This window comes from Carex rostrata, chromosome 2 (genome assembly GCF_964058835.1).
Source record: "Carex rostrata chromosome 2, lpCarRost1.2, whole genome shotgun sequence".
Lineage (NCBI taxonomy): Eukaryota > Viridiplantae > Streptophyta > Magnoliopsida > Poales > Cyperaceae > Carex > Carex rostrata.
Window position 1 is genome coordinate 12,896,367 of NC_135919.1, and position 15,158 is coordinate 12,911,524.

A 15,158-nucleotide genomic window follows, 5' to 3' on the forward strand; every position below is an offset into this window, starting at 1 on the left:
GGGCTTTAGTATTACACTCATTTAGCTATACACGTTCCTAGTGTAATACAATTATATTAAAATAAATCTCCATAGTCATATTATTGATGAGACTATGCATTAATTTTTTTTGTTAGAGAAGAGTCTTATATTTCTCTCCTCATGCACCTGCCGCTCAAATTATAGTACTCCAGCATTCTCTGTCTCGGTGATATATTATAGTGTCCATGAATCCAAGTTTATATGATACCACCATTGTTCCTGATTGCAATATTGAGATGAGTTCCAAGTCCCTCCAAAATCTTCTTGCGAAGAAGCATTCTCACATAATGCGGTTCCGTGTTTCTGTCACATTTAGAATTTATTTATATTGCTTTGTCTAAAAGTAACATACATATAACATATTTAGAATTGTTTTCAGATTTCAAGCTCAGCGTTCATAGAAGTTTTCAGATTATATATTCGATTTCCATGCACATATGAAATTGTTTGATTGCTTTATCTAGCACTAATATAGCAATATAACACATAGATTGTTTTTGCAAAAAGTTACAAGCACAAAATCAATAAATATGCTGTTATTCTCGGGAATAACACGAAGTTGTTATTCCGGTCTCAACTATTCAATTTTACTTTTATGTATGAACTCAACGGAATTTTTTTCATTCACGGATCTCAATGAAGATCAACGGTAAAGATCAGAATAACAAATTTCTATTATTCCCAAGAAATAACAACATATTTTCCTGCTCCGAAACTTGTTTGGAAAAAAAAAAGATTGAGGAATTACACAGGAATTATGTTGAAATATGTGCTGAATATAATTAGAATAAAAAAAATCACGAAACAAACATTACATTATGCAAATTTGCAACATAACACATTAGACTCAAGTCCCTTCTTATTCTATGGAACAAACTTTTTATTTTATTGAGGGGCACAATTAGAATCAGTGTTTTAAAATGCGGCTGCATGTGCTTGTGGAGTCGGCAGTCATGTTCAGAATGCCATGCAGTTTTGAGTATGTGGTCGGAATATGCGAATATGCGGATTAAAAACGTAATATGCAGCGCATGTAATTAAAAGTTCATATGCATTATGCGGAGTTTTACTATCCCATCCCAAATTATTGTATTTTTTATATACAATAAGGCACACTTCATGTTGATTATGTGGAAATAAATTCAACTATATGAATACAAATATGAGTGGGGTTAAAATGCACCCTCCTTTTTGTGCTCCTAACGTGCACCCTCCCCTCGTTTCTTCATTTTTAAAGTTCAAATAGTTGATTTGAATCTACCAACGTGTTCTACATATTAAAATGTGTTTGGAGACCAAATTTTACATTTTTTGGAAAATTTTTACTATTTTTTCAGAATTTTTTAAAATCATCACTGTGCTGAATTTTTTATTATTGTTTAGTTTAATAAAAAATTCTGAAAAAATAGTAAAAAATTTCCAAAAAATGTAAAATTTGGTCTCCAAGCACATTTTAATACGTAGAACACGTTGGTAGATTCAAATCAACTATTTGAACTTTAAAAATGAAGAAACGAGGGGAGGGTGCACGTTAGGAGCACAAAAAGGAGGGTGCATTTTAACCCCACTCTACAAATATATATATACGTAAATTTTATTTTTAAAATCTGCATATATAAATCCGCATTAAAATTTGCATATGCGTCCGCATACTGCTTATGCGGTATGCAGTGGCCTTCCGCATGCATGAATAAAACCTCATTTTAAAACATTGGTTAGAACTATAAATGAGCTTAGTCGAGTCGAATTAGACAAAATTTGAGAGATAATATTTAGCCCTAACATGAGTTGAGATGAGATAATATCTAGTTCTGACATATCAATAATCTTTACTAAATAAAGATACAATCAACGGTTTAGATCAGGGCCGGAGGGACTAAGAGGAGATGAAAGTCAATTGACCCCATTTTTTATTTTTGTATTTAGATATGATTTTCTATATAATTTAGAGTGAAATGGCTTGATATTATAGAATTGACCTCATTCTCCATAGAAAAATTGTATATGATTAACCCCCGTATATTTTTTATTCTCATAGTTCGAAAGTCTAGCTCCGCCTCTGATTTAGACAGATTCGTCAATGAATTAGGTAGGAACGAGCTAAGCTTGAACTCGTCATATGAGGGACTGAATCAAAATGAGACAGCTCGAACTTATATTAAGCAAGCTATTTACGATTTTTTTTCCAAATGTTCTCGAACAACTCATAAAATAGAAGTTTTTTTTGCCTACTCTAAAATATGCTCAATTTTATCTCTTCACCGTTCCATATATGCTGAAAAAGATATAAATTTTGGTAGTAAAGAGTGTTTTTATTGAGAGATTCGATTCTATCTTTTATACAAAAAGTTCAGAAAGCACAGAGAAGTGCAAGATGCAAGATTTTCATCATGATAGGATAAAAAATATCGAATTGGATTTAAATAACTAGTTGAGTTAAAATTTATTAGAATTCTAAGATCTAAAAATTCAATCTAACAATCATTAGAAATCAAAGATCTAAACTCAATAAAATTCCAAAATTAGAATTCAAGATAGGGCATTTATTTTTTCAAGGTGGAACAAAATTCAAAATCGGATTTCTTGAAACTATTTCTGAAATTCCAGCAGTATGCTAGATTCACCTCTAGAGAAGTGAGTAAACGAAGTGAACCTTGTTCAGGATCTGAATAAAGAGACTTTTGGTTGAGAGAATTAGCAACGCCAATCTAGAGTTTGCTGAAATTTAATTAAAATTAGATTGGAATTTTGGTTTCATTAACCAGTACGAGAGGATGGGATCAGAAAATTTGTTATTCTACGTAGTTAAAAGCATGTATAAAGTATGAAAAAAAGTTCAAGAAACTAAGATAATACAAGTTATTTTTTTTAATACGCCAGAGATACCTAGTTCATTTTGTATGGTCTCTCTAGCGTCATATAACTTTCTTTTCTTCATTTTTAAATTCCTCCTAATCTTGCATGGATAAATTTAGCACAATTTTAAAATCACATATTTGATAAGAAACTTCGAGGTGCAGATTGCCTACCACGACACCTAATTCACACGGACCGTTGACAATTTTATCCTTTTTATTTTTAAATCCGCCTTGAATTTGTCAATATATTTTACTATTCATTAATATACTCTACCAACAGTGTAGAATTATAGGCTTATGACTTTCGAGCCGTTGGACTTGTGAAGTGAGTAAAGGTCATGATGTTATACTTTTCTAAAAATAATTATTTGAAAAGTAATTTAGTCAAAGGGGATTATACATACAATACATAACATCATGGTAACTTATGAAGTGCAATAGCCAACGGTATTTAAAATCTAAAAAATCGGACATTTAATTAGACAAAGTCGCTTTTAATAGGTGTATCCGAAGAACGAAATCTATATGAGATGGATTATTTGATAATTATTTATTTTGATGATATTGATAATCTTTCAAAATAAAATTTAAATCAAAATGTAATATTGTAAACAATTGACCAAGTGATTAAATTTAACAGACAGGATTTAATGATTCTCGATGATCAAGTGTTTTGATATTGACTGAAATGTTATTGTTTGACTATATGTGTTCAATAATATTTTTTTCTATTCCCAACCTTATTTAAATTGATTTAAAAACATTATTAATATTATCAAGGTAACGATTGTCAAATGATCTACCTTCAAATGAATAATGGTAATGCAATTATTAGTCTATAAAACGTTGCTGTTGTTAATTTTCATGAGATAAAACTGAATTGAATAAAACAATCAATGCATTTGCTCAAAGTCTTCAAACTATTAAACTACATACTGATCGATTCACAGAATGGCCACAACAAATCCTAAATAGTTCACAACCCGGGACGTGGCTTGTCCTAGTTGGCCTTGGCCACGCAGCATAAAGAACGCGTGCATTTGGTATCCTAAATCGTGTCACAACCAATCAAAATTTACCACGTGTACAAATGTACTTTCTTGGTGCACCACTGCACCTAAAATCCTAAATTAACTCTGCTCTTCCCCATCCAAACAATCCAAATTTAAACATGGAACACACCGCATCCTATGAACCGCGAGTAAAATCTCGAGTAAGAGCTGCGGGCCGTACACCCATAGACGATAACTTGAAATCCTTTCATTTATGCCAGGTGTTCGCAAGTAATACAGGAACTATACTCTCTAGTACAACCTTTGTATAATTCATCAGCTGGGTCCTGTGGGGGCTGGGGGTGTTTGGTGTCCTAAAACGGTATAACAACCCACTTAACACCACCACGTGTCGAAGCATTCGCTGTTTACCTCATCTACGCAACACAAACCGGGATCATACAGCTAAACGAAAACCGCGGAGCCTTCCATAAAAAGCGTCACGTGGGGTCCATTCGCAGCGTAACTGTCTTACCCAAAATAAAACACACCGGATCTTATAAAAGACTTACCAGGTCCGCTCTTTTATAAATTTCATTTAATCCCTTCTATTTAGACGGCGGTCAACTAAGTCGCTTTCCCCCAATTTCAGCTTTTTACTTCTCAATTTTTCTTCATTTTCTTAAGGAAGACTTGTAAGGAAATCCTTAAGAAAAAGGAAAGAAGGGGAGAGGGGGGAGGAATAAATACCTAGGCCCTTACCCTAGCTATTGATTGCTCTGTGATCAATCTAGGGTTCGGGTAAAAAAAAAAAAAAAAAAAAAAAAAACGAAACCGAAAAATGAACAATATGGGTTTTCTGAACAAGTTGAAGAATTTGGATGCTTATCCGAAAATAAACGAGGATTTCTACAAGCGAACCCTCTCCGGTGGCATCATCACCGCCATATCCGGGCTTATTATCTTGTTACTGTTTATCTCTGAAACCAGTATGTATATTTTCTTTTAATTTTTTCCCTTTGCAGTATGTAGATTAATGGAGGTTCTTTTGCGCTGTTTTCTTGTTGATGGATTTTATTTCCATTGCTAGTGTCACTTTTATTTTGATTTGTAGCTTTTCCGTCTACAAGCTAGAGTTTCTTACCTGAAAATTCGAATTGATCTAAGATTGTGATACCTTTGAATAAAGAGATTTGTAAGCCGAGAACTAGATTTTTTTGGTTTGCACGCGCTAAATCTGTTTCACTATTATGTCTGGCGTTTGTTCCAGGATGAAATTTTGGTTTTAGAGTACTACCACCTTACCATCCTCTAGATGGGTTAATTATAAGCACAATCTTTTAATGTAATAATGTAATTTTTTTTATTTTTAGGACTATACCTTCAAGCGGTAACTGAAACAAACTTAGTAGTAGATACATCAAGAGGGGAAAGACTTCAAGCCTATGTACGATTTCTTCGTTCTGCATTTTTTCATTTTTTATATTTTTTAGTTTGTTTAACCTGTCAAACTGTTACGATAATGCAGATGGAAATTCATGTTTCTTTTTCTGTCAGAAAATTCGCAAATGCTGTGGAGCATATAATTGTCGTCAGAAATTAACAGTTATTATTCTTTTTGTTTTTGTTTCTTTGAAGTTTGACCTCACATTTCCAGAAGTTCCATGCACACTTCTTAGCGTAGATACCCAAGATATTAGCGGGGAGCAACACTATGATATTGTAAGTTCTCTCATTTTTTTACCAATTTATATTATAAGAACCTCAAAAGTATTATCTTCTCCGAATTAATTACCCTGTTTGTTTTTTAGAGACATGACATAACAAAGAAAAGATTGCACTTACATGGTTATGTCATCGAGGCTACACGAGATGGCATTGGTGCTCCCAAGGTTAGTCATATCAGTTGCGACATCTATTTTTATTTTTATATGTTTCTCATGCATGCAAGTAATGGTTATCTTTTTGAAATAATAGATCGATAAGCCTTTGCAAAAGCATGGAGGAAGGCTAGAACATGATGAGAAGTACTGTGGCACCTGTTATGGTGCAGAAGCGGTAAGTATTCAAACATTTGAATAAGGGGTGCTTCTTTTTGAGTTGAATTAGTTTGGTCTTGTGAGATTTTGGTGCTTATTTGAAGTAGTAGTCAAGGCCAGACTTGGAAACTAAGGTCAGGTCAAGCAAAAAGTGAATAAATTCCACATGTATAGTTTTTTTTAGTGATAAACCAAGGGCAGTCTTTTTTCGTGAATTTTTATATCAAGCTACCTGGGTTAATTATGGTCCAATGAAAAAGAACACACTATTGTTGGGAGTAATTTCAAATTTCCCAAACACAGTTTTTATGGAGTAATTTAGCACTATGGTGTTATTTGACAATAAACTATATAGAATGGTGTTGGTTGATTGCAAATGTGTATTACTGGGTGTTTTTAGCACATGATCAAAAGTTCCATGTAATCTGTATTTATAAGCACAATAGATATTATTGATTTTTTTTTAATTAAACAGACCGAAGAAGAATGCTGTAATAACTGCGAAGAAGTACAAGAAGCTTATAAGAAGAAGGGTTGGGCTCTGCCTAATCTTGACTTAATTGATCAGGTACTGTGGAATTATGAAATTTTAATTTGAGCAAGTAGGCTGTTATATTTGTTCGTCTCTTTGTTTAATTTGTACTTATTAGGCTATTTGGGTATTTTCTAGTAGCCATACTGCACCTTAAAAGCATATAATACGTGTTATCACTACCATGTGCCTTGTAATGCACAGTAATATCCTATATGATCCGCTTCACCTTTATATAAAATATGCCCAGACTATTGCTCTCCTCATTTTCTCTCTTCATAATTGTGGGAAATTCGTTTAGTTTTTTATTCAGTTGTTCCTGATGAAAAACATTACTTGGTATATCCGTAACATTCATGAGATATCTACAAATAACCAAACCATTAAATTTATTTTTCGTACTCTCAATATTAGTGTGCAAGAGAGAGCTTTGTTGAAAGAGTAAAAACTCAGCAAGGGGAAGGATGCAATGTGGGTGGGTTTCTCGATGTTAGCAAGGTAGCGGGAAATGTCCACTTCACCCCTGGAAAAGGCTATCACCATTCCAATGTACAATTGCAAGAGTTAGCAGAGTTAAAGTTAGACAATTTCAATGTAAGTATGATTTTCTATTTTTTGGTTTTCCTATATCAATTTATGGTAAAGAATGATTTTGTGCTTTTGCAAGAGAGAATTACGTATTTTAGAATGAAAACGGTAGCATTAATTGTGTAATGAGGACAGACCGACAGACATGCAAGTCTTTATTTTATGTGGCATATTAAAATGTGTATTTGAATTGTTTAATTGTGAAATTAACAGATTACTCACAAGATAAACAAGCTTTCCTTTGGCGCGAAGATTCCTGGTGTAGTGAACCCTCTTGATGAGTAACTTGCATTCCTATACTCCTTTTTTCTTCCAAGAAACTTCTATTCTTTCTGAATAACTATTTAACTAAAATATTATTATTTCTCAATTTCAGTGCAACGTGGACCCAAACAGATTCATCTGGGACATACCAATACTTTATTAAGGTGAGCCATTAATATGTTTTTTTTGATATAACAACTGTAATAAGGCATGCCTTCGAACCTTTTTTTTTGGCTTTTAATTATGTGTCTTCTTCTTTATTTTGTTTTCAATTGAATAATGTGGCTACTATTTCCCTGGGTTAAACCCGCTGCTACTGGTTAAGGAGATTGAACTAACCCAGAATTTATTTCTTCTTTAGGTGGTGCCTACAATTTACACTGATGTATCAGGCCATGAAATCAAGTCGAACCAGGTTAGAAAATAGCTTTCTCTTTCATAAATCTTAAAATAATAATTATATTTTAGAAAATACATAATAAAGGCAAGTAGTCACATGTTCTTGTTATATGTTTGGCAGTTTTCTGTCACAGAGCACTTTAAAGATGGAAATGTTAGGCAAAAATCTCAACCTAGTGTTGTTATCTATTATGATTTCTCTCCAATAAAGGTACTTGACCATACTTTTGTCCGTCATTTTCCACACAAGACACGTGCACATGCATATTTGTGTCTTCATGCCTGGAGCTACATTATAATTCACTAATCTTGTAGGTTATCTTCAAAGAAGGGAAAAGATCCTTTATGCACTACTTGACGAATTTGTGCGCTATTGTCGGAGGTAGGACTCAACCAACTATTTTACCTTTTATTTTTATTTTTGCTTCAACCATATTTTTTCAAAAAGTAATATTAATGACAAGTTGATGAGAAAAGAAGTCACTCATCATGGAGAAGTACCATAAAAATCTAAAAAAATACAGTCATGAATTGGTTTTCATGGCATGGTACAGGGAGAAGTATTTTCTCTGTATTAGAGTGAGGCCACGGTACTATGCATAGCGAACATTGGTCCATACTATGGATCTATATCTCAATTTTCAAAGTTCAAACAATCAATCTGAACTGCTCAATATGATCTCATTATGAAAATGGTACTTGTATACTGAATTTTATATTTTAGAATTTTTTTGCTACTTTTTAGATAGGTAGAAAATCGCTGGATCTAAAGATTCTCAACCATTGGAAAGTAGTGGTTTTCTACCTATCTAAAAGAAATAGTAAAAAGAACATAAAAAATATGTAAAATTTGGTCTCCAAGTACATTTTTATATGGAGAATCATGTTTAATGGTTTGGATCAGCTATTTGGATTTTTAAAATGAAGATATGTGTCTATATTACCAGACTAATATGTGCTATGCATAGTGTACCATAGACTTACGCCTTTGTATTATATAATATAGACTTCTCATCAAGGGGGCCAATTTGGTCCATCAATTTAGGGCATGCAATATAATGTTATATTTTTTGGACCAAAGAATAACACCTGATGTTAATTTGCAGGTGTATTTACTGTTTCTGGAATCATCGATTCTTTCATATATCATGGTCAAAAGGTGATTAAGAAGAAGAAGATTGATCTCGGCAAGTACACATGATGATCCTATGAAACTGAAATAAAATGTGCTTAAATTTCCAATTTTGCCCTTTGTCAGAAGAAGAGCTGACAAAAATGTGAGCAGAAGCTGATAAATGCTGCTTGTTGAAGATGGCTAACTTTATTCTCGAGAAGAAGAAAGAAAAACAATCATTTTTAGGGGGTTTTACTGTTTTTGTTTAAAGTGAATTAGTCTTTTTTTTTTTTTTAACGGTGTTGTGTTGTGTTGCGTTGTTCTTGACATTCTTTTGCTCCAAAGCATGCCTTTTCTTGTACAGTGATTCATTAATTTCTCTGATAATTTAGCTTTGCCCTACCTTTAGCATTTGTCTCAACTAAGGTGTTACAGTTGCGAGTTATCCGTTTGCATTAAACTAGTTTTGCTAAGTAAGAACTTCCCGTGGTGCTTTAGTAAACCTCACAATATAATAGATGTGCAGCGTGACAAAATGGAAGGGTAAAGACTAAAGAACACTGAACTAGGTATTTTTTTTTCCTCTCAAATGCGGGTATTTCTTACCACGGTAGCAAATTGATGTTACTTATTTCAGAAAATTTGCAGCATTTCAAAATTTAAAATTTGAAATTTGAACAAAAAGAGTAAGTGATTTCCACCCTAGTATTTCAAATTTTCTATTGTTAGTTTTAAAAAGAGCACTCTAAAAGGATGCTCATTTTTAAAAAATTTCTAAGCGCCACAGCCTGTTTCTGAGATGACGAGTGAATTAATGCCCAATCTATGCATTATTAGTCCGAAAGTCTAAACAGCTCATCACAATTGTAGTTGGCGTTTGCTTAATAAAAAGATTAGTGCCAGCTTTTTAGTTAACATTCAATTATAAGAACATCACTTGCATTTCAAGCTCCGGTGACCTAGGTAAAGTTGCCCATTATTGATGAAAAATATTCATACTCTTTAAAAACAGAAGTAGGTACTAGGTACACGCTACTAATTAAAAAAATTATCCACTACACAAAATAATATTGTTGGGTCTCAACTCTCAAAGCCGACGCACCGATTTAAAAAATGGAGGGTATTGCAATGATAGATTGCCATTTTAGCAAGTACAACTGTTATTAATTCAAGCTCCAAAATAGATGCATGAAATATCGGTAGTAGCGCCATCAATTTCATGGCACTATGGCAGCATAGGCGGTGTACCATCAAAACAGGTAAAATAGTGTTAACAGAAACAGAGCCAGTAATGACAGTATGATAATCAAACTGTATGCACACTCAAGAGCAGTGTTATTAAAACCGGACCGGACCGGTGGTTTAACCGAAAAAACCGGACCCGGACTATAATCCGGTTTGGTTCAATAAAAAGACCGTTCCTGCAATTAGACCGGTTAAATTGACTGTTTTTTTGTAAACCGCTGCTAGTGAACCCGGTTTTTAATAAGTTACTACCTTTTTTTTTTTGTTTCTTACCCTCTGCATCAACTTTTTGACCTTCAGCTTTTTGTACTTGGGTGTAGCTTTTCAACTTTGCCGTACTTTTTTTTTCTCATTTCATGATTATATTTAATAATATTTATAATATATAGGCATATATAGCTTATTCCCTAATACCAACGCTGTACTATTGTTTTGTCTTTAAGATTTGAAAATCAAAGTTCAAATTTTGCATATTTGTGAAGAGGGACAGATGTAATATAAAAGTCTAAATCATTTAATTTTAATTCTAAAATGTTAAACTTTTTGTATGAGGTTACTTGGATTTTTATTCGATAACACATTTTTTTTCTACTACATCGATAAATTTGAACTTGGTACAATCATTTTGAAGTACATGTGTCAAGTATCAGTAAATATCTTAGTCTTTCAGATTATAGATTAACAAATTATAATTATTTTTTAAAATCCGCAGTTGAACCGGTTGATCCACCGGTTCAACCAGTAAACCATTGACCCGAAGGTTTACCGGGTCGATGTCCGGTCCGATTCTGATAACATTGCTCAAGAGAATCCACGTTATAATCAAACTGGAAATAAATTTGCTACGATCCTAAAAGGATTGTAGGGTCCTACAATTCTAAATCTAACCTTTCATTTGTGTTAAGATTCGTACATAAAAAACAATATATATGGAGATTCGTACAACTCAAAAAATAAATGGTTGGATTTAGAATCGTAGGACCCTACAATTCCTCAGGATCGTAGAAGATTTATTTCCAATCAAACTGATAAGTGATAACAGCACCAGGAAAGTGTTATCTATTTCCTTCTATTTATCCTGTAGTATTTTTATACATCCTTTTGATCTATTATTAAAGAATTATATTATAGTATCATTTCTTACAAGTTTGGATTTGTTAGATGAATATTTTTAATTCACACAATTATTCTCCAGGCACGAGTCAATATAAACTAATGTTTCAAAGAACACAAAATTGGAAAAATAATAATAATATGGCTGATGATTAAAGTATAAGCAAAATAGACACTACTAAATAAGTTTCAGCAGCTAATATTTATTGTTATGACTTGCTTGCCTACAGTACATTATTAAAGAATTATGGATCTAATCCCTAAAAGGCTAAAACGATGAATGTTTATATTTATAATTTATTTGGTTCGATAGAGGTCATGATGCTGTCGTTGTCTCAAAAGTCAAAACCCTAGAAATCTCAGAAAGCAATTAAATTTTGTCTCTCTAACCAGATTCTCAACGCAATCGCAAAAAGGGAGAAAATCACACCAAATCAAAACGCTTTTATATTTAGATCAGGTTCCTCTTACCAACCAATGAACAACTTGTAAAGTTATAATCCACGAAAAGAGTGTAACACAACCCTCTAGATTTATAACGTCAATTGGTCCCATTTACAAAATAATAAGCGTAAAAATTATATCAAATCTTGTTTTGGACATTCCTTGGGGAAAAATTGTCTTCATTGTCAAATGGAAATAGGCAATTAACAAGGAATTTTGGTGAAATTGGATTCATAACACCACAAGTTAAAACTTGATGAACCAAACATTTTTCAAGAATCTTTAGATCAAAAGTGGTATAAGAACAAAAAAAGAACGAGGAAGAAGATGGCATATAGTTCTCATTAACCAAAATATGATGACTCCGCTGTACAAGCATAACAAAGGGAAATTAACAGAGAATGAAAGTAAGAAAATGAAAGTTCTCTTAATATTTTGAAGGGTTCTACAAATATAGATGCTAATTTGTACCTTACAATGAATCTCAAATCAAACTGACCTAAAAGTCTAAAACCCATTCATCTCCAAGAGGTAAGATCTTCTTTTCATCAATGCTTTAACAGCCGTCTTAAAGACCCCATCAAATGCTCCCATGACAAACGAATCGGTTTCCTTCTTCGACCCGTTACCACTACCACTACCCTCACATGAAGGCTTAATAGCAACAAGTGTTGCTCCCTGCAACCCGACCCCACCTGGCAGTTCCAAATAAGGTGCATACCTCAACTTCATGTTACAAGCTGGTACTTGGGTTCGATTTGAAGAGGCTGAGCATGTCAACTGGTTCTCTCTAACCTCCTTTAATTGATTCAAACCCATAATCAATGTTCCTTGTGCATCAGCATCTGTAAGTACCAAACTAACCAATGTGGGGTGGTCTTTAATTATCTGTCGAAGTAAATAATGCCTTGTTGAAGCGGCAATCAGAGAACTAATTGTCCATACTACCCTTAATTTTAGACCCCCATTTGTGTAGAAAGACTCTGGCATGGTACCATTATCTTCTTGCACAGAATTCAAGTTTGAATTCAAATTTGCATTTTCTTGGTCCAACGAGAGGGAGGATTTTTTGTCGATACGGGTCCCACCTAGAATCACACAATTCTGCAAGGTGCACCCAAACTCAGCACGCCACTTTAACAAAACCCCATCTTCAGTCCCAACATCGCCAGATGGCAATTCGATATGCAAATTTCTGACCTGGGTGAAGTTTCTGAGCACTTGGGCTGCCGAGTGTTGAGAGGAGAGTCGAGGAAACGGGGGTCCCCGGGCTGCACTTGTGTTGCTTCTTATGTGGTGAAATGGTTTTATCACGGAAAGAAACATCTTTAGGAAATTGGTAAACATGTTTCGCGGTTTCGGGCTTGGTGTGTTTGGGGTTTCGTCGGGATCGGATCCATCTACTGTCACAACCCGGTCTATTTTTATGTAAATGTCATGTACTAAAGGGACTAGAGAATTAAACCTCTTTGAAACAGCAGCACATCGGCCGAGGGATATTACATCAGCTAGTTTGTTTAGGATCAGGAGGAGAAGCGAATCAGGTAAACGATCAAACTGATCTATTTGGAGAGACGGGTCTGCATGGATTCTGGTCTTCGGGTGCATGCTTTGGTGATCTTTAGAGCTGTGACAGCTTAATTTGGAAGTAAAATGCGAAGGAATGTAAATAAGCTAGGGATCTAATTGGAATTGATTATCTGCAGAGGAGAAAAAATAAATTAAAGAACTTTTCGGCATAGGGAGAAAAAATGCAGCAGCAGTAAATCTAAAATCTCAGAGCAAAAAGATCACAAAGTACCTTCAGATCTGTTACCCCCGATATATCAAAATATGCAAAATTCACACTTGACTCCAGTTCCTCACCAGATCAGACAACATGCAGTTCAAATCCACAGAAACTTTGAAAAAATTCAAAAAAAATTCAAAAAACTTGGGGATTCTCCAGCAAGAGAAAAGGGGACAAGATCTCGCTATTCCGCTCCTTGTGTTTCAATGGAACGACAAATTCCCCCACGTTTTGAAACTCCAACTCTAGCTGATTAATTCATGAAATCAGAGTTCCTTTGGATTGAAAGGTGCATTTTTGAATTAATCGTAATTTTTCTTCGGGGAAATCACTCGCTAAACTCCCCTTCTCTCTCTCCTCTCTCTCGTCTAATCTATATGCGAGATGAGAGGAGGCAGGAGCTGCTCATTTATTTATCCTTCTAATACCGAGTCTACGACGAGTGCGTATCCTCTGAGATATCTCAACTTTTGCGTGACTGACGTGTCCGGTGCCTATTCGGGGGTGATGTAGGGGGTCATAATTATGTGTGCTTTGAGATTCGTGCAAAACGTATTTAAACGTATTTAAACGGTTTGGATTTTCCATAAAGTCACGCAAAGTTTGAGATATCTCAGAGGATACGCACTCGTCTACGACGGAGTGACACGTTTTCAAGTATTTCCATGAACCGGGATCATAGAATACGTAAAACACTATATATATTAATTGTCGGCCACATACAGCGTCTTATGCTAAGAGAGTCTGTGTCTGCAATGAGTCAGGTTTATTCATTAATTTATAGATCTCACCTGCACAGGAGAGACTGTATCGATCAAGTATAACGGAGTCTGATGGATAACTATAAAACTGCTGGCAAGTTTATTCTAATTAAACCTGAAAATTATTTTGGGGTAGATTTCTTTATTGGGGGATTGCCTACTTCTCCTTAAAAACAAAAAGATATTAAAAATAAAACAAAAATATACCCCACTACAAAGTCGAAATATATATATTATAAGATTTTGCAGTATGCAAATTTATATTTCTCAGTACCATAGCCTAAATCCACTTTATTAGTTATGACGAAATATCTTAGTATTTCCATTTCAATTTTTTTTAAGATGTCAATAGGTCCTAATTGTGAAATCATGAAAATATTAGCTCAATTTTTCAGTATTAAGATGTCAATAGATCCTAATTTTTCATAAAAACAAAATAAAACTCTAGTATTATTTGCAAGGGAAGTGTGGTATAAGAATCGTGCATTCGATAAACTTGTGAATGAAGTCAATAATGCCAATAGAAACAAATTTAATTTATGAACACTTGAAACGATTCTTATGCTGACATAATTTGCTAACTTCTGAACTTCATCCTTCCAAAACAACAGTATAATAGAGTTTCTTTTTAACGTTAAATAATGTAAATTTACTACTTGACGAGGAAACTAAAAATAAAAATAAAGTACCAACTTAAAATTACTACTCTCTGTCTAATTTTTCTTTCCTTTCCTCACAGATATGGTATGTTTTTGTAGAAAGTACTATTAGCATAGAAATTTTTCTGGCAACTTTACTGTTCGAACGAATTTATTCTAATTCGAAAATCACAGTAAGTTTGCTTCATTTTCTTTTCCCTAGCTGCAGGCAAATTTGTAAATTTATAGATAGGGAAAATTTTTGGTGTGCCCATTAAAACTTTCAAAATAGTCAATTTTTCCATTAATGCATCATTAACATTCAATATCTTCATACAAACTTAAACTTTTTTTTTCTTCT

At 33.8% G+C, this 15,158-nt stretch overlaps 2 protein-coding genes across 2 annotated transcripts; one reads left to right on the forward strand and one right to left on the reverse strand.

The window, feature by feature from the left end:
- Positions 1-4,466: 4,466 nt before the first annotated feature.
- On the forward strand, positions 4,467-9,211 carry LOC144575743 (uncharacterized). Its single transcript, XM_078325982.1, has 13 exons — positions 4,467-4,860; positions 5,245-5,318; positions 5,510-5,593; positions 5,683-5,763; positions 5,849-5,929; positions 6,386-6,478; positions 6,857-7,036; positions 7,244-7,311; positions 7,407-7,458; positions 7,656-7,709; positions 7,815-7,904; positions 8,009-8,075; positions 8,800-9,211. The coding sequence occupies exons 1-13, from the start codon at positions 4,713-4,715 to the stop codon at positions 8,892-8,894; spliced, it is 1,167 nt and encodes a 388-aa protein (XP_078182108.1). The 5' UTR covers positions 4,467-4,712; the 3' UTR covers positions 8,895-9,211.
- A 2,716-nt stretch (positions 9,212-11,927) lies between these two features.
- On the reverse strand, positions 11,928-13,795 carry LOC144575530 (F-box protein At5g46170-like). The gene is made up of 2 exons (XM_078325711.1): positions 13,411-13,795; positions 11,928-13,309 (listed from the first exon to the last, which is right to left on the reverse strand). The coding sequence occupies exon 2, from the start codon at positions 13,215-13,217 to the stop codon at positions 12,117-12,119; it is 1,101 nt and encodes a 366-aa protein (XP_078181837.1). The 5' UTR covers positions 13,218-13,309; positions 13,411-13,795; the 3' UTR covers positions 11,928-12,116.
- Positions 13,796-15,158: the final 1,363 nt, after the last annotated feature.